General features: G+C 39.8%; 1 protein-coding gene across 2 annotated transcripts in view; it reads left to right on the top strand.

The window, feature by feature from the left end:
• The window catches only part of LOC109872796 (androgen receptor-like), a 50,041-nt gene extending 31,113 nt beyond the window's left edge, over positions 1-18,928 (top strand). The window contains exons 5-9 of one of the 2 annotated variants that reach the window (XM_020464131.2): positions 7,388-7,666; positions 7,856-8,000; positions 12,897-13,027; positions 13,290-13,441; positions 14,705-18,928. In XM_020464131.2, coding sequence (XP_020319720.1) covers positions 7,388-7,666; positions 7,856-8,000; positions 12,897-13,027; positions 13,290-13,441; positions 14,705-14,863 — 866 coding nt within the window. In that variant the 3' untranslated portion in view covers positions 14,864-18,928. The remainder of the gene's footprint in view (positions 1-7,387; positions 7,667-7,855; positions 8,001-12,896; positions 13,028-13,289; positions 13,442-14,704) is intronic. The other variant, XM_020464132.2, reaches the window with a different exon arrangement.
• The last annotated feature ends 2,194 nt before the right edge of the window (positions 18,929-21,122 follow it).

Here is a 21,122-nt window from a genome sequence, read left to right as displayed (position 1 = left end):
GACCAGAGCACCTTCTTCCACATGTTTGGTGTGTCTCCCAGGTGGCTTGTGGCAAACTTTAAACGACACTTTTTATGGATATCTTTAAGAAATGGCTTTCTTCTTGCCACTCTTCCATAAAGGCCAGATTTGTGCAATATATGACTGATTGTTGTCCTATGGACAGAGTCTCCCACCTCAGCTGTAGATCTCTGCAGTTCATCCAGAGTGATCATGGGCCTCTTGGCTGCATCTCTGATCAGTCTTCTCCTTGTATGAGCTGAAAGTTTAGAGGGACGGCCAGGTCTTGGTAGATTTGCAGTGGTCTGATACTCCTTCCATTTCAATATTATCGCTTGCACAGTGCTCCTTGGGATGTTTAAAGCTTGGGAAATATTTTTGTATCCTAATCTGGCTTTAAACTTCTTCACAACAGTATCTCGGACCTGCCTGGTGTGTTCCTTGTGCTTCATGATGCTCTCTGCGCTTTTAACGGACCTCTGAGACTATCACAGTGCAGGTGCATTTATACGGAGACTTGATTACACACAGGTGGATTGTATTTATCATCATTAGTCATTTAGGTCAACATTGGATCATTCAGAGATCCTCACTGAACCTCTGGAGAGAGTTTGCTGCACTGAAAGTAAAGGGGCTGAATAATTTTGCACGCCCAATTTTTCAGTTTTTGATTTGTTAAAAAAGTTTGAAATATCCAATAAATGTCGTTCCACTTCATGATTGTGTCCCACTTGTTGTTGATTCTTCACAAAAAAAATACAGTTTTATATCTTTGTTTGAAGCCTGAAATGTGGCAAAAGTTCACAAAGTTCAAGGGGGCCGAATACTTTCGCAAGGCACTGTACTTTGTTATGTTTAAACTTGAATTATTCTCATGTTTTCCCTTCCTCTACCACAGGTGATTCTTGAACCTGAATTTCTTTAAAGTTCAAATACGCATTAGGGGAAACAGGACCTCTGTTCACCTCCAGCATTTTTTAAAAAATGAAACGGAGAGGAGCCTCCAGCAGTGTGGTAAAATATGTTCTATACTGAAGAGTATTAGGGCTAAGCAGAAAATAAATGCTGATGCACTTAGATTATATATTTTTTTGTATGGATAATACTTAAAAATATCAACATTTCAAGAATCAAGTCGAAATTGTGAGAATAAAATTGCAGTAATATTTCAAGATTTGGTTTATGCATGCTTCCCTGGCTCCCTGTTGCTGTGTGCCACCATTGAGTTAGATTACCTAGTGAAATTATATTTTAGAATTGGCTTTAGTAACAAGGAAATCCTTGCTCTTTTAACATAAAATTACCATATTATTATTATAAGTATTAGGATCTTGAAGATGTTGTGCTGCATATTTGGTCTGTTCAGAAGGAGGAACCACACGGATTTGGATGAGGTATTGGCCAAAGTGAAATCAACAGAATTGAACAGATACATATTAAGAATTGAATCATTCCTCCTCCTCAGACCTGACCCCTCCCATAGTCAAGTTTTAACCCTGCAATAGTCAAGTGTCACCCCTGCTCCTCTTCAACCCTCACCCTCCCCTAGTCAAATATCAACCCTGCACTAGTCAAGTGTCACCCCTCGAACTCAACCCTCACCTCTCCCTTCAGGGCCAGCTCTAGCCTTTTCGGGGCCCTAAGTGAGATTTGGTTGGAACCCAAAACGTATTGTTTTAAAGTTAATTTCCTGCAATTCTACACATTTGCCATGGGGTGGAGAGAAATTGTGGAAGTTTTAAAGCTAGTGGATTATGTCGTTTATGCCTGGAGCTGGCCCTACCTCCCCTAGTCAAGTATCAATTCTGCACCCTCCTCCTCAACCCTCACCCCTGCATTTGTCAGGTATCACCCCTCTGCGTCATCTCTCTCATCTGTGCATCAGTCTGTTCTCACCCTTGCATTACACCACATTCTTTCTTTCTTTTTAAGTTATACTGAACAAAAATATAAATGCAACATGTAATGTGTTGGTCCCATGTTTCATGAGCTGAAAAAAAGATTCAGAGATGTTCCATATGGACAAAAAGCTTATTTCTCTAAAATGTTGTGCATAACATTGTTTACATCCCTGTTAGTGAGCATGTCTCCTTTGCCAAGATAATTCATCCACCTGACAGGTGTGGCATATAAAGAAGATGATTAAACAGCATGATCATTACACAGGTGCACCGTGTGCAGGGGAAAATACAAGGCCACTCTAAAATGTGTAGTTTTGTCATACAACGCAATGCCACAGATGTCTCAAGTTTTGAAAGAGCGTGCAATTGGCATGCTCACTGCAGGAATGTCCACCAGAGCTGTTGCCAGATAATTGAATGTTCATTTCTCTACCATAACCCTCCTACAACGTCGTTTTAGAGAATTTGGCAGTACGTCCAACCAGCCTTACAACCTCAGACCACGTGTAACCGCCAGCCCAGAACCTCCACGTCCAGCTTCTTCAACTACGGGATCGTCTGAGACCAGCCACCCAGACAGCTGATGAAACTAAGGAGTACTTCTGTCTGCAATAAAGCCCCTTTGTGGGAAACATTTTTTTTCTGATTGGCTGGGGCTGGCTCCCAAGTGGGTGGGCCTATGCACTCCCAGGCCCACCCATGACTGCCCAGTCATGTGAAATCTATATATAAGGGCCTACTGAATTTATTTTCAATTGACTGACTCCCTTATAAGGGAAAGGGAAAGGGGGTATCTAGTCAGTTGTGCAACTAAATGCATTCAACTGAAGTATGTCTTCCGCATTTAACCCAAACGCCTTAATTTACATTTTTATGAACTGTAACTCAGTAAAATCGTTGACATTGTTACATGTTGTGTTTATACAGTGCCTTGCGAAAGTATTCGGCCCCCTTGAACTTTGCGACCTTTTGCCACATTTCAGGCTTCAAACATAAAGATATAAAACTGTATTTTTTTGTGAAGAATCAACAACAAGTGGGACACAATCATGAAGTGGAACGACATTTATTGAATATTTCAAACTTTTTTACCAAATCAAAAACTGAAGAATTGGGCGTGCAAAATTATTCAGCCCCTTTACTTTCAGTGCAGCAAACTCTCTCCAGAAGTTCAGTGAGGATCTCTGAATGATCCAATGTTGACCTAAATGACTAATGATGATAAATACAATCCACCTGTGTGTAATCAAGTCTCCGTATAAATGGACCTGCATTGTGATAGTCTCAGAGGTCCGTTAAAAGCGCAAAGAGCATCATGAAGAACAAGGAACACACCAGGCAGGTCCGAGATACTGTTGTGAAGAAGTTTAAAGCCGGATTTGGATACAAAAAGATTTCCCAAGCTTTAAACATCCCAAGGAGCACTGTGCAAGCGATAATATTGAAATGGAAGGAGTATCAGACCACTGCAAATCTACCAAGACCTGGCCGTCCCTCTAAACTTTCAGCTCATACAAGGAGAAGACTGATCAGAGATGCAGCCAAGAGGCCCATGATCACTCTGGATGAAATGCAGAGATCTACAGCTGAGGTGGGAGACTCTGTCCATAGGACAACAATCAGTCGTATATTGCACAAATCTGGCCTTTATGGAAGAGTAGCAAGAAGAAAGCCATTTCTTAAAGATATCCATAAAAAGTGTCGTTTACAGTTTGCCACAAGCCACCTGGGAGACACACCAAACATGTGGAAGAAGGTGCTCTGGTCAGATGAAACCAAAATTGAACTTTTTGGCAACAATGCAAAACGTTATGTTTGGCGTAAAAGCAACACAGCTCATCACCCTGAACACATCATCCCCACTGTCAAACATGGTGGTGGCAGCATCATGGTTTGGGCCTGCTTTTCTTCAGCAGGGACAGGGAAGATGGTTAAAATTGATGGGAAGATGGATGGAGCCAAATACAGGAACATTCTGGAAGAAAACCTGATGGAGTCTGCAAAAGACCTGAGACTGGGACGGAGATTTGTCTTCCAACAAGACAATGATCCAAAACATAAAGCAAAATCTACAATGGAATGGTTCAAAAATAAACATATCCAAGTGTTAGAATGGCCAAGTCAAAGTCCAGACCTGAATCCAATCGAGAATCTGTGGAAAGAACTGAAAACTGCTGTTCACAAATGCTCTCCATCCAACCTCACTGAGCTCGAGCTGTTTTGCAAGGAGGAATGGGAAAAAATTTCAGTCTCTCGATGTGCAAAACTGATAGAGACATACCCCAAGCGACTTACAGCTGTAATCGCAGCAAAAGGTGGCGCTACAAAGTATTAACTTAAGGGGGCTGAATAATTTTGCACGCCCAAATGTTCAGTTTTTGATTTGTTAAAAAAGTTTGAAATATCCAATAAATGTCATTCCACTTCATGATTGTGTCCCACTTGTTGTTGATTCTTCACAAAAAAATACAGTTTTATATCTTTATGTTTGAAGCCTGAAATGTGGCAAAAGGTCGCAAAGTTCAAGGGGGCCGAATACTTTCGCAAGGCACTGTATTTTTGTTCAGTGTACAATGAGCATGTCTATTGGCCAAAATGCATGTCATGTCAATCAATTGCAAATCAAATCAAATGTTATTGGTCACATAAACATATTTAGCAGATTTTATGGCATGTGTAGCGACAATATCTTAGGAAAATTATATATTTAGATATAAAAACTTCCCTTGCTAGCTATGTTATTTTATTTACAGGCTAGCTAGCATGTTAATTAGATGGGGTAGGTCTAGTTACAAAGCAGGATCAATGAGTTATAGCCAATTAATTTGCTTACATTTAGGAAATATGTTTGAAATGGTCATGGATACCTTTTAAATTATTAAACCAACCCATGTTGTTATTTAGCGATATTAAGCTATGGTGGTGTACCACAATTCTAAGATTGTAATAGGTTGGCCCAGATCCAGAAAGTGGAGTTGTTTTGTTTGCATGCAGCCACTCAAGAACATTTACTGGCTTCTTGGTAAGCAACTCCAATGTAGATTTGGCCTTGTGTTGTAGGTTATTGGCCTGCTGAAAGGTGAATTCCTCTCCCAGTGCCTATTATAAAGCAGACTGAAGCAGGTTTTTCTCTAGGATTTTGTGTGTGCTTAGCTCCATCTGGTTTCTTTTTATCCTGAAAAAACTCCCCAGTATTTGCCGATGTCAAGCATACCCATACCATGATGCAGCCACCACCATGCTTGAAAATAAGGAGGCAGTTACTCAGTGATGTGTTGGATTTGCCCCAAACATTAGGCCAAATATTTTGTTCCTTTGCCATGTTTTTTTTGCAGTATTGCTTTAGTGCCTTGTTGCATACAAGATGCATGGTTTTTATTTTGTATATTTGTATTTTTCTTTTCCATGCCATTTAAGTCATTTTTGTGGAGTCAATACAATGTTGTTGATCCATCCTCAGTTTTCTCCCATCACTGCATTTGAACTCTGTAACTATTTTACAGGTAATATCCCTGAGCAGTTTCATTCCTGTACTGCAGCTCAGTTCAGAAGGACAACTGTATCTTTGATGCATCTGGGTGGTTTATAACATAATCCAAAGCATACTTTATAGAGATATTTAATGTCTGATCACTGCCATTCTTTATGAGGCTTTCAAAAAGCTCGCTGGTCTTTGTAGTTTAATTTGTGCTTGAAATGCAATACTTGACTGAGGGACCTTACAGATGTTGTACATTTGAGTTGGAAGTTTACATACACTTAGGTTGGAGTCATTAAAACTCATTTTTCAACCACTCCACAAATTTCTTGTTAACAAACTATAGTTTTGGCAAGTCGGTTATGACATCTACTTTGTGCTTGACACAAGTCATTTTTCAAACAATTGTTTACAGACAGATTATTTCACTTATAATTCACTGTATCACAATTCCAGTGGGTCAGAAGTTTACATACACTAAGTTGACTGTGCCTTTTAAACAGCTTGGAAAATTCCAGAAAATGATGTCATGGCTTTAGAAACTTCTGATAGGCTAATTGACATAATTTGAGTCAATTGGAGGTGTACCTGTTTATGTATTTCAAGGCCTACCTTCAAACTCAGTGCCTCTTTGCTTGACATCATGGGAAAATCAAAAGAAATCAGCCAAGACCTCAGAAAAACAATTGTAGACCTCCACAAGTCTGGTTCATCCTTGGGAGCAATTTCCAAATGCCTGAAGGTGCCACGGTCATCTGTACAAACAATAGTACGCAAGTATAAACACCATGGGACCACGCAGCTGTCATACCGCTCAGAAAGGTGACGCATTCTGACTCCTAGAGATGAAGGTACTTTGGTGCGAAAAGTGCAAATCAATCCCAGAACAGCAGCAAAGGACCTTGTGAAGATGCTGGAGGAAACAGGTACAAAATTATCTATATCCACAGTAAAACGAGTCCTATATTGACATACCCTGAAAGGCCTCTCAGCAAGGAAGAAGGCACTGCTCAAAAACCGCCATAAAAAAAGCCAGACTAAGGTTTTCAACTGCACATGGGGACAAAGATCGTACTTTCTGGAGAAATGTCCTCTGGTCTGATGGCCATAATGACCATCATTATGTTTTGAGAAAAAAGGGGGAGGCTTGCAAGCCAAAGAACACCATCCCAACCGTGAAGCATGGGGGTGGCAGCATCATGTTGTGGGGGTGTTTTGCTGCAGGAGGGCCTGGTGCACTTCACAAAATATATGGCGTCATGAGGAAGGAAAATTACGTGGATATATTGAAGTAACATCTCAAGACATCAGTCAGGAAGTTAAAGCTTGGTCGCAAATGGGTCTTCCAAATGGACAATGACCCCAAGCATACTTCCAAAGTTGTGGCAAAATTGCTTAAGGACACAAAACAAAGTCAAGGTATTGGAGTGGCCATCGCAAAGCCTTCGAAATTTTCCCATAGAAAATATGTGGGCAGAACTGAAAAACAGTGTGCGAGCAAGGAGGCCTACAAACCTGACTCAGTTGCACCAGCTCTGTCAGGAGGAATGGGCCAATATCCACACAACTACCCTAAAGGCTACCCTAAACGTTTGACCCAAGTTAAACAATTTAAAGGCAATGCTACCAAATACTAATTGAGTGTATGTCAACTTCTGACCCACTGGGAATGTGATGAAAGAAATAAAAGCTGAAATAAATAATACTCTCAACTATTCTTCTGACATTTCACATTCTTAAAATAAAGTGGCTATCCTAACTGACCTAAGACAGAGAATTTTTACTCTGATTAAATGTCAGGAATTGTGAAAAACTGAGTTTAAATGTATTTGGCTAAGGTGTATGTAAACTTCCGACTTCAACTGTATATTGCTAATTTCCCTCACAATCTGAACTGTCATTTATGTACAGTTGTATCATGCATTTGGCAATTGTTAACAGCTACATCAGATATTACACTATTCTTCTACCATTACTCATCCATGTTCCATTTCTTGACCATATGTAGCACGTAAACTGAAGAAGATTGGACAGCTGAAGAGCCCGGAGGAGGATCTGCCTACCCAAGGCCCCACTGATGCCATCCAGTGTGTCTCTCCCCAGTCCGGCCTGACCTTCCATTCCCAGCTGGTGTTCCTCAACATCTTGGAGTCCATCGAGCCAGAGGTGGTTAATGCGGGACATGACCATTGCCAGCCGGACTCAGCTGCAGTGCTGCTCACCAGCCTCAACGAACTTGGGGAGCGCCAACTGGTCAAAGTGGTCAAGTGGGCCAAAGGCATGCCAGGTACAGTACTGGAATAGAAGAATCATACAAAACATATTTCCATGTGGTCCTTGAAGATGTCATAATTTAATTTATAACAAGTTTGCAATGGCATTGCAGCAATTTGCAGGTAGTGAAGGCATTAAGAATTCATCAGAGACATGTTTTGATAATAATCCATTTCCATGTGGTTTTTCATTTTCTTCTCAGGTTTTCGGAATCTGCATGTGGATGACCAGATGACAGTAATCCAGCATTCATGGATGGGGGTGATGGTGTTCGGCTTGGGATGGAGGTCCTACAAAAATGTCAATGCCAGAATGCTCTACTTCGCCCCAGACCTTGTTTTCAATGAGTATGTGCAGCTATGTGATACTGAATTCAATTATTTCTGTGATATTATCTTATTACCCCCAGGGCCACAACTCAGTGTTGTCCCATTATGTTGGTGGAGATTTCCTCTAGTGGCTTCTGTCTGTCATAAGTACGGCAGATGCCAATTTTGTTCCCTCTATGTCTGTCTTGCTCCTTGTCCCTGTCGCTCTCATTTTCTCTCGCTCTTTCTCTCTCTCTACTTGCCTCTCGCTCTCTCTGTCTCTCTCTCACCGATATGTCTAGAATTCCATGTGCACACGGGCTTACAAGCCTGGCTTTCAGTAACATTTATATTTAATTTCCTTATTTGGTGTTCTTTAGTCACATGATAAGTCCTGAGGAAGATTCAATTTTTTCAGCATTACATCACCTATGGTGCAGGTTTTAAGAGAAGCAGTGATATTTAGTTCAGATCTGAATATTACGGAGTACGTAAGTATCATAAGTGACTAAGGTAGTTCAATGTTATAAAGTGTCATTACTAGGGTTGCATAATTCTGGGAACTTTCAATAAATTCTCTAGTTTTCCCAAAATCAAGGTTGTAGGATTCCCAGAATTAGGAGGGAATAAGCAGGAAATCGGGAACCCTCCTCCAACCAGGATTTCTGGAAAAGCAGGGCATTTATTGAAAGATCCCGAGATTTTGCGACAATAGCCATTACTGAGGTGCAGTGCAGAACATTGTGGAGATATTATTACCCTGCCATGAGGTAAATTAAATATTTTATTATTGCTAATATACTGTAAATGTTACAACTAAAGCACCCTTATTATCATTAGCTAGGTTTCCATCCTATTGGTGACAGATTTTCATTCAAATATTCTAAAATCCACATAAAATCAATATGCGCATTTTCCCAGCAGAAATGTGTTTCCATCAGATTGACTTGTTGCAGATAAAAGTCTGTGCGTGATGACGTAGTGCACATAAAAATACGTTTTGCGGTTAAATCCCATGTACCAAATAAAAAATACCAACATATTTTCAACTATTCATGGTTTTCTCACAAAAATGTTTGTATTATATAGCGTGTGCCCATTATGTTATTGGAACGTGCACTCAAATCAATATCTTACATGAGATTATTATGGACAAAATATTTGTCAAATGGCAGCCATGTGTGGATGGTCATGACTCCCAAGTTTACTTTGATATGATGTTAGTATATCAATATTTGCGCATTAAAGCATTTCCACCGACATTTATCGCATAATTAATTTTACCCCCACAAAAAGATCCCACCTTGTCTAGCGTATTGAGTTTTGTTGACATTTGGAAAGTTTACCAAAGAATGTTCTGTTTCCATCAGGCCTGTCATGATATTTTTTATCCAATATGTACTTTACTCACAATAAAAGGTTGGATAGAAACCTGGTTAGTGATCCATGTAGCATATATTATATATTAATTATATTAGAGTCTATTCCTGTGAACTGTCTGTAAATTATTTACATTACATGTACAATGTCATCATAGAAAATCATGTAATCAGGTCACATTTTCAGTTTGTTTGAAAATAATCCTGGGCAGCATTCAGTACCAATCACTGTGATCCTGTATTATCAGACCACACTCAACTCAGCAGGCAAAACTAGTTGAAATGACATCATTACAAACCGATTTCATCCAGCTTTGCCCGCTGGGCAGTAGGTCAAAGGTGACATATGAGCATATAACTATGGTCATAAAGAGGGAGGATTACAATTGTAATCATTGCAACAGTTTCACATAAAGGTCTCACTCTCTTACCCTCTCATCTATTTGCCCCCTCTATCTATATCTCTCACAACAACACGCTCACAGATTATCCCTCTCTTAATATATTCCTGATAAACTCCCCAACCCCGCTCTGATTTTTCATTGGCTCATTCTCTTTATACTGTATCTCACCCTGACCCTCACTGCCCCACTCCCTCCTCTCTTCCAATAATGGTGCCGGATGGGATGGTTTTACTGGCTCCTAACTAACTGTGCTATTTTTTTATATATTTTTTCGCATTGTTAATAATTCATTTTGACATAATGTTGCTGCTACCGTCTCTTATGACCGAAAAGAGCTTCTGGACATCAGAACAGTGATTACTCACCTCGATCTGGACGAAGATTTTTCTTTATTCAGTCCGAACGCAAAGGATATACTGCTTTGTCGTGCCTTGTAAGAATTTGCAGACGAGTAGTTAAACCACCTCTACCCTACGTATTATTTGCCAACGTGCAGTCATTGGAAAACAAACTGGATTATCTACGATTAAGGCTATCCTACCAACGGGACATTAAAAACTGTAATATCTTGTGTTTCACCGAGATGCGGCTGAACGATGACACAGATAATATAGAGCTGGCTGGCTGCTCCTTGCATCGTCAGGACAGAGCAGCTACGTCTGGTAAGACGAGTGGTGAGGGTGTGTGTCTATTTGTCAATAACTGCTGGTGCGTGATGTCTAGTATTAAAGAAGTCTCAAGGTATTGCTCGCCTGAGGTAGAATACCTCATGATAAGCTGTAGACCACACTATCTACCAAGAGAGTTCTTATCTATGTTATTCGTAGCCGTCTATTTACCACCACAAACCGATGCTGGCACTAAGACCGCATTCAATGAGCTGTATTAAGATCATAAGCAAACCAGAAAATGCTCATCCAGAAACAGCGCTCCTAGTGGCCGGGGACTTTAATGCAGGCAAACTTAAATCTGTTTTACATAATTTCTGCCAGCATGTCACATGTGCAACCATAAGAAGAAAAAAAACTCTAGACCACCTTTACTCCACACATGGAGATGCATACAATGCTCTCCCCGCCCTCCATTTGGCAAATCTGACCATAAGTCTATTCTACTGATTCCTGCTTACAAGCTAAAACTAAAGCAGGAAGTACCAGTGACTCGCTCAATTTAGAAGTGGTTAGATGACACGGAAGTGGTTAGATGACACGGACGCTACGCTACAGGACTATAGCTGCCGTTTCAAGGAGCGGGACACTAATCCAGATGCTTATATGGCATCCCGCTATGCCCTCAGACAAACCATCAAACAGGCAAAGCGTCAACACAGGACTAATATTTAATCCTACTACACTGGCTCTGATGCTCATCGGATGTGGCAGGGCTTAAAAAACAATTACAGACTACAAAGGGAAACCCAGCTGCGAGCTGCCCAGTGACGCAAGCCTACCAGACGAGCTAAATGCCTTTTATGCTAGCTTCGAGGCAAGCAACACTGAAGCATGCATGAGAGCACCAGCTGTTCCGGACGACTGTGTGATCATGCTCTCCGTAGCTGATGTGAGAAAGACCTTTAAACAGGTCAACATTCACAAAGCAGCGAGGCTAGATGGATTACCAGGATGTGTTCCTCAAAGCAGGCGCGGACCAACTGGCAAGTGTCTTCACTGACATTTTCAACCTCTCCCTGACCGAGCCGATAATAGCTACATGTTTCATACAGAACAAGATAGTCCCTGTGACCAAGAATGCGAAGGTAACCTGCTTAAATGATTACCGCCCCGTAGCACTCACGTTGGTAGCCACGAAGTGCTTTGAAAGGCTGGTCATGGCTCACATCAACACCATCATACCCTTTCCCACCTGGACAAAAGGAACACCTATGTGAGAATGCTGTTCATTGACTACAGCTCAGCGTTCAACACCATAGTGCCCACAAAGCTCATCACTAAGCTAACGACCCTGGGACTAAACACCTCCCACTGCAACTGGATCCTGGACTTCCTGACGGGCCGCCCCCAGGTGGTAAGGGTAGGCAACAACACATTTGCCACGCTGATCCTCAACACTGGGGCCCCTCAGGGGTGCATGCTTAGTCTCCTCCTGTACTCCCTGTTCACCCATGACTGCGTGGCCAAGCATGACTCCAACACCATCATTAAGTTTTCTGGCGACACAAAAGTGTTAGGCCTGATCACTGACAACGATGAGACAGCCTATAGGGAGGTCAGAGACCTGGCAGTGTGGTGCCAGGACAACAACCTCTCCCTCAAGACAAAGGGCAAGACAAAGGATATGATCATGGACTATAGGAAAAGGAGGGCCACACACACCCCCATTAACATCAAAGGGACTGAAGTGGAGCGGGTCGAGAGTTTCAAGTTCCTTAGTGTCTACATCACCAACAAACTATCATGGTCCAAACACACCAAGACAGTTGTGAACAGGGAACGACAACACCTTTCCCCCCTCAGGAGCCTGAAAAGATTTGGCATGGCTCCCCAGATCCTCAAAAGGTTCTACAGCTGCACCATCGAGAGCATCCTGACCGGTTGCAACAACGCCTGGTATGGCAACTGCTCGGCATCTGACCGTAAGGCGCTACAGAGGGTAGTGCATATGGTCCAGTACATCACTTGGGCCAAGCTTCCTGACATCCAGGACCTATATACTAGGCGGTGTCAGAGGAAGGCCCAACAAATTGTCAAAGACTCCAGTCACCCAAGTCATAGACTGTTCTCTCTGCTTCCGCATGGTAAGCAGTACCAGGGTGCCAAGTCTAGGACCAAAAGGCTCCTTAACAGCTTCTACCCCCAAGCCATTAGACTGCTGAACAATTAATCAAATGGCCAGCCGGACTATTTACATTGACCCCCCCCGTTTATTGTCTTTGCATAGTCACTTTACAAATTACCGCGACTAACCTGTACACCCGGTACCCTCTGCCTCGTTATGTAATTTTCTTGTGTTACTTTTAGATTATTATTATTTTTTTTTTAAACTTTAGTTTATTTAGTAAATCTTTTCATAACTATTTCTTGAACTGCATTGTTGGTTAAGGGCTTGTAAGTAAGCATTTCACGGTACACCTGTTGTTTTCGGCACATGTGACAAATACAATTTAATTTGATATGATTCTCTCTCGTCCCCAGCCATCGGATGCACATCTCCAGCATGTTCGAGCACTGTATACGGATGAGACACCTCTCCCAGCAGTTTGTCCTGCTGCAAGTCACTCAGGAAGAGTTCCTCTGCATGAAGGCCCTGCTCCTCTTCAGCATCAGTGAGTGTTGCTGCCCAGCCCAATGTTGACAGGTCCATTAAAATAATGTAGAGAGCCTCACATGGTGTATTTCCTTTTTTCATTCAATTGATTTGCAAGCGATGTCCTAGTCTAAGCCATTTTCATAATACTGTCGAAATGATCCAGTACAATCAGAGAAAGCTTTGATTTATAAAACCAAACAGTGTATTATCAATAGTTGAGCAACAGAAATGCAATATTGTGGACAAAACAACAATAACGTTGCTTGTCTCCTTCGCAGTTCCAGTCGATGGTCTTAAGAGTCAGAAGTACTTTGATGAATTGCGGCTGACCTACATCAATGAACTTGATCGTGTCATTAACTATGGAAGGAAGTCCAACTGCTCTCAGAGGTTCTATCAGCTCACCCGCCTCATGGATTCCCTCCAACCGGTGAGAGACAATGTGCATCCTCAATAACTTTATTTGATATATTCTGTTATCTTAGAATGTATCAAGCTAAGAGCCTTAATGACAATCTTAAATTACAGTACCAAGATTTAATTACATATTTTATCTAAGTGATAAAAGTCTAACTTTGTCATGTTGAACTAAACAAAAACGGAGAATGTGACAGAATTGTAATAGAGAGGGTAACAGGTGTGCTATCTCACCTTATTCGCTGAGTGCTCTGCCATATACGACAATGACTTCAAATGAAATCCCAAGTTCAAGAACATTGGGAAACGACAGCATTCCTCTTTTTTGAGACGTCACCTTATTTCACGTTTTCAGCAGTTGCGCCTTCATCAGAGCATCAAGAGATGTGCCAAAGCCATCGTTCTTTACGCAAGTGCCTAAGTGATAATTTCAAATGCCCGTACCTGTGTGAGGGCAGTGCATAGTGGTATTCAAAACATTAGTCAACAAACAATTGTTACAATATATATAGAAATAAATATGCAAATATACAGCAAAAATACACAGATCAGCACAATAAACTCAACAAATAGCATTTAGGTATTCATGATGATGTAGGAAATTTGAGATATTTTCTTGCAATTAATGACTTCCTAGTGCACAATAATAGATGCTTTGGGGTATAAAAAATGAACGTCTGGATAGAAAGATTGCGACTGAATGTAGGAGAATATACATGAGCATACAAATGACAGCTTGGCCATATAGTCTACAAGAATAATCTGAATGAGAACTCATTGTTTAGACTAGGGTTTCCCAAACTTGTTCAATCACAATCTTTCTATCCAAATGTTTATTTTCCATACCCCAATGCATCTATAATTGTTCAGCTTTATTGTGCATTAGGAAGTAACTTATTGCGCCAACATATCTCAAATTTCCTACGTCATCATGAATACCTAAATGCTATTTGTCGAGTTTATTGTGCTGATCTGTGTATTTGTATATGTATTTGTATATATAGTAACAATTGCTTGAATACCACTATGTACCACCCTCAAACAGGCAATTGTAATTATCACTTATGCATTTGCATAAAAACGATGGCTTTGGCACGTCTCTTGATGCTCTGATGAAGGCGCAACTGCCGAAATACATTAGCCTGCCCGGACAAAATTATAAAGGTGAAATGAGGTGACGTCTTAAACATTTTGGAGTGGCGCCGTTTCCAAATGTTAATTTGAAGTGACAGAATTGTAACTGTGTATTGTCTCTGTCCATCTCTCCAACAACCAGATCGTGAGGAAACTCCAGCAGTTTACATTTGATCTGTTTATCCAGGCCCAGTCTCTGCCCACCAAGGTCAGCTTTCCAGAGATGATTGCCGAGATAATCTCAGTGCATGTGCCAAAGATCCTGGCAGGCTTGGCCAAACCAATCCTTTTCCACAAGTAGCAAGTAGCAGGATTTGCCATCATCCTGAGAATATCTGATCCGATCCAAGCTGACTCTATAACCCTACAGAGCCAAGGCTCTTGGCTCTGTAGGTTTTCCCTGCCATTGTTTTCTCTCTCTCAGCTCCTTTTCTTTTTTATCGAATAGCTCAACGTACCATTTTTAAATCATTACATCATTACGGTAGTTTTGCTGCTTATCAGATATAATTGAGATCATTTTCTCAAATAGGCAGCAAGGTTTTAGCATTTATCTCAAGAGTTGCAAGGTGTCACCTTGTTGACGGCCCTATCTGTCCTGTATTTCAAGAACAAATATCACACAAGACCAGTGGGGTTACATCAAATGTAAGAAACAGAAGAATACCATTCATTGACTGAATGAAAATAAAACTAATAAAACTAAATAATAAAACTAACAAATGCAGAAGTTGTTAAACATATCTATGCATATCTTTACTTTTGGAACTTTCATGAGATTGTGCTATGTTCATTTAAAAAACAACTACCAAAGGGAATGTGGAATTAGTCGTTTACAGCATACTCACATACATACACAATAGTCTATCTGTATTTACTAGATAAATTGCATATATATATATATATATACAATGCATACATCACTACTGTACAGTACTTACAACTTTTTTGCTAGTTATTTAGTCAGTGAACAAACAATATATTCCAATGGTACCGTCATAATTTCATCTGATTATGGGAAATGTTGTAATAATTCACCCAAAAGTGACTTACTAATTATAGACACACAGAGTGAGACAATTGCAAATAATAACTTTTCAGATATATTTAGTGGCAGTGGATCTTTAAAAGTTTACTATAAAGATATAGTATGAAACCTGCTACAACTTGGCTGCACATTTAGTCTCTTCATGTAGTTTCAGGTGGCCTAATTATTTGGTCAAACGGAGCATACCCATAATCTCTCAATGCTGAAAATGCTCTTATAAGGTTTAACATGGCCTGAATATTTGCATTATTTAGTTCAACATCAGGATGTATGGAGGTTCATGCTCCATGTGTTTGTAGATGTTAGAATGCTTCAATCTTTATTGAAAACAATGCATGCCAGGTGTACATTTTGCAAGTTCAGTGCAGCTATGATAGTTATTGTGTTTAGAGTCATCTCCAATCTGCCATTCTACCTGTAAAAGCAGGTTGACATTTCATTAGTTTAGATTGAGTCAAGTCAAATATTACCGCTTTTTTCACATTATTTCTTTATTAAGACATCGGCTTTTCTTGATGATTCATTCTGGTTTTGCAGTTAAGTGCCAAACAGGGACATTTTATTCTCTGCACTAGCAAAACATTCTGACATAACACCATTATTATACCAAAACAAGTCTTTTTATACAATAATCTGTACTTTTGCTTGTTTCAGAAAGTAGTGAAAAACAACAAAAAACAATCAAGAAAAGCTCTGTTATAAGATCCATAACATGCAAACAATGTTTAAACTAGGCGAGCGTGGTCTTTTTGTTCAGATACCTCAACAAAAATGGCAACAGGTGCTAAACTATGGGATTCAATGATAGCACGGGATAGTCCCTGACTTTGCTTTTATATGCCAAATGTATCTTAAATTACTACATCAATCAAACCGTTTCATATTTTAGACTAGGTGAAATGCATTATCATATTTAGAATGTCATTTAAATGCCTTTTAAAATGCTGAAATCTTCATGCAAATATCTGGAAAACAGCAAACTCCAGAAAGATCACATGTTCATGGCCTCGACATCTGATTGAACAAATGGTGGTTCAACATTGGCTGAACCAGTAATGTTAAATGGAGTTTGCCGTGAAGCATCTTGACGCTCTAAATACTGTAGGCTGTGGAAAGAATGGGTTGTCAGAATACACTTTACGTTTGACAGCCACAAGCACTATGCAATTACTTGCAGGTGTTTACCCATTTATAACAACACCATAGCTGCTTAATTAGAATATATGACTCCAGACTGAAACCTAGGCCAAGTTGAAAGTGCTTTATAGAAGAAAAGTGACTGTTAATATTTGTCCCTAAATAGACCACATCAAACCTACAACAGGTAGCACTTACTGTAATCAATTAGTGTTACAATACACATGCTTCTCAGATTTTAAGCAGTGATTGATTGCACCTATCTTTGCCTGACACCGTAAAAATGTCCAGGGATGAATCAAAAGATAATTTGACAGCAGTAGTTTTTGTTGTTGTTTTATCACCATAAATGGCAATAACATGCATCCTTCACAACAATTGCACTCATTCTCAGACACATGCATGTGACGCATGCAAAAATGGAAGCATTAGAACTTCAGTCTACCTTGGGCATGCAGAATACCAGTCAATAATAGTGCTGTTATATATTTCTTCAATAGCTTGTGCATAAAAATCAACTGTATACATTGTGACTTAAATCCTTTAACGCATATTACCATTAGTCAATTGAGACCATAATCAAATGCATTTGTACAAATGTAAGTTCAAGTTGTTGTTGTTCTTGTGTTGTGAGGAACTTTACTTGTTGACCACCATAATTCTTATAAATGTACTGCAATAATATGGATCTCAATTCAATGAAACCACATTGCAATATTCAAGCAGCAGCACAAATCTAAACATACCTTTTCCGTTATAAACAAAATGGCAAAATGGTTTTGGTAGAAACAGCAGGTAGTGCTTTCAGTTTTCAGACACGTGTGCATGACAGCAGTTGTGTAAACAAGGATACTGCATCAATATTGCTATGGCAGATTTAATTGAATTCGGGCCTAGGTTACAATTGCCCATCTGAAAACATCTGATCTTTTCTCGTCGTAGAGACATTGGCTATGCCTACATAAAAGCAATAAAACAATTAATTTGACAATTGATAAGAAAATGTTTTAATGCATCAGATGACAATTTGTAAAAGCCATGGGCACATACTTGACATTGGTATTGTCGTATTCCTTTGTTAATCATCTTGATAATAAAATATACTCGTTACAGGGTTTTCCTCAAAAGAACACCAAATCAGACACCTTAAATCAGAAAAAAATATTTCTATGAGTAGTAATTCAATATTAAAGCCATAGATTTGCCTTAACAAGCATAGAGATTTTGTACCATATATTATTTTAGATTAAGTGTAAATTATTCAATTGTCTGTAAAGTAAAATGATCAGCAGTTGTGTCTACCATAATGAGGCCACATTACTTAGCTTGAATTCTGAGGTAAATGACGAGGTAAATTAGTTGGTAAAATTATTTCTGATTTAAGGAAATTATCACAAAGATTAAGCTATTTATCTCTTTATGCACCCAGTAGTCATGCTATGACTGCTTTGTTTATCATATAAAACATTTTCCACATGCTTTTTAGATTGACTTGGAGAACAGGATTGAACTGCCAAGCAATAAACAATTTGCCATAATAAGCTTTACTTTAAATGTACCATAGTAGACCAACATTGAATCATAATGACAAAATCTATTTAAAAAAAATCCAGTTCCTAGAATTGATGTTTTCATACTGTTGTTATTAGTGGTAATGCTGGTATGTAAATGTTATATATGAGTAAATTACATCACAAGTATATTAAAATGTCAAAATGGACACAGCTGTATGTATTTATAAACCATATTAGCCTGGATTTGTGTAAATGGTACAATGACTTTGTGTACATGTAACTGATTTAAAAAAAAGATTGGGAAATCAATTGTTAATGCTTTTTAACTACCTTCTGTAGTATTGACGATGTACTCTATGTGTTTTGTGAGATTTTTTTAAAAACTGCAAACTTGCATAACTTTTTAAAGATATTTGAGGCAATCCTGACCATCAAAATGGTGTTACCTAATATTTGAAAGTTTGTAGTATTTCTACAATTTATCATGTGAAGTGACTACTAGTGAATGTGTCATTATTTAAGAATGCCCCCCCCCCTCCACCCATAATCTGTAAAATGATTGTTCACTTTCAGCTATTGATATGAATTGTGTCAGATAAGTCTTAGTGTAAATCGGGTTTAGTTTGTTTGTGTTCCTTTGCATATTATTAAAAACAATCAAAATGTATTGTGTGTGTGAGCTTTATTTACATACTAAAGTTATTTTATGTTAACTTTCCTAATATTTTTCTAAAATCACTGAAGCCAGAAGCAAATCTTGTGTGCACCAGCTAGTGATCTACTCAGTTTATTTTGGCGGATGAAAATATGAGCTAATGGAAACAGCTGATTCAGACCGTCCCCACTACAGAACCACTATGAAAATTCTGGTTAAAATCCCGCCTCCACTTCAAGCACTAACTTGATTCGTCAAAATAATTAGTGATGCTGATCTTCACCAGAACATTTTTGTTCCTCTATCTCAGATTAAGCAAATATCGCCAACAGATGTCAACATTTATGTTTATGTTCTGTCATGAGAAATTAGCTATTGACCAGCACCTGCCTGCATAATTTTTTTAAAACCCAACCTCACCAATAAACACTTCATGTGCAGGCAGTAATTAGCCTAAACATTTCTCAGAAAGACATTTTGGTCATTCTTGCATTTTTTATTTAAATGCATTTGGGAACATCTTCCCCTACTAAATCAACTAATATGGCAGCTTAATGATTTCAAATGTTTAACCATTATGATAACATTGTGCTACCAGTAAGAGGCGTAACATCAATGATGGTAACACCAATTACACATTTTTCCACCAAATGGACTTGTTGCAGACATTTGCTGCCCGCACGTCCAGCATCACTACTCTGGACGGTTCTGACATAGAATATGTGGACAACTACAAATACCTAGGTGTCTGGTTAGACTGTAAACGCTCCTTCCAGACTCATATTAAACATCTCCAATCTAAAATTCAATCTAGAATCGGCTTCCTATTTCGCAACACAGTATCCTTCACTCATGCTGCCAAACATACCCTCGTAAAACTGACCATCCTACCGATCCTCGACTTCGGTGATGTCATTTACAAAATAGCCTCCAACACTCTACTCAACAAATTGGATGCAGTCTATCACTGTGCCTTCCGTTTTGTCACCAATACCCACCACTGCGACCTGTATGCTCTCATTGGCTGGCCCTCGCTTCATACTCATCGCCAAACCCACTGGCTCCAGGTCATCTACAAGTCTCTGCTAGGTAAAGCCCCGCATTATCTCAGCACACTGTTCACCAGAGCAGCACCCGCCCTTAGCACGCGCTCCAGCAGGTATATCTCACTGGTCACCCCCAAAGCCAATTCTTCCTTTGGCCACCTCTCTTTCCAGTTCTCTGTTGCCAATGACTGGAACGAACTGCAAAAACCTCTATAGCTGGAGACTCTTACCTCCCTCACTAGCTTTAAGCACCAGCTGTCAGAGCAGCTCACAGATCACTGCACCTGTACATACAGTGGGGCAAAAAGTATTTAGTCAGCCACCAATTGTGCAAGTTCTCCCACTTAAAAAGATGAGAGAGGCCTGTAATTGTCATCATAGGTACACTTCAACTATGACGGACAAAATGACAAAACAAAATCCAGAAAATCACATTATTTTACAAATGATGGTGGAAAATAAGTATTTGGTCAATAACAAAAGTTTATCTCAATACTTTGTTATATACCCTTTGTTGGCAATGACAGAGGTCAAACGTTTTCTGTAAGTCTTCACAAGGTTTTCACACACTGTTGCTGGTATTTTGGCCCATTCCTCCATGCAGATCTCCTCTAGAGCAGTGATGTTTTGGGGCTGTTGCTAGGCAACACAGACTTTCAACTCCCTCCAAAGATTTTCTATGGGGTTGAGATCTGGAGACTGGCTAGGCCACTCCAGGACCTTGAAATGCTTCTTATGAAGCCACTCCTTCGTTGCCCGGTCGGTGTGTTTGGGATCATTGTCATGCTGAAAAACCCAGCCACGTTTCATCTTCAATGCCCTTTCCGATGGAAGGAGGTTTTCACTCAAAATCTCACGATACATGGTCCCATTCATTCTTTCCTTTACACGGAACAGTCGTCCTGGTCCCTTTGCAGAAAAACAGCCCCAAAGCATGATGTTTCCACCCCCATGCTTCACAGTAGGTATGGTGTTCTTTGGATGCAACTCAGCATTCTTTGTCCTCCAAACACAACGAGTTGACTTTTTACCAAAAAGTTATATTTTGGTTTAATCTGACCATATGACATTCTCCCAATCTTCTTCTGGATCATCCAAATGCTCTCTAGCAAACTTCAGACGGGCCTGGACATGTACTGGCTTAAGCAGGGGTACACGTC

The sequence above is a fragment of the Oncorhynchus kisutch genome, linkage group LG28 (assembly GCF_002021735.2).
Source record: "Oncorhynchus kisutch isolate 150728-3 linkage group LG28, Okis_V2, whole genome shotgun sequence".
NCBI classification, from domain to species: Eukaryota; Metazoa; Chordata; class Actinopteri; order Salmoniformes; family Salmonidae; genus Oncorhynchus; species Oncorhynchus kisutch.
The sequence above is the reverse complement of the archived record's forward strand: the minus strand, read 5'-3'. Positions and strand labels throughout refer to the sequence as shown.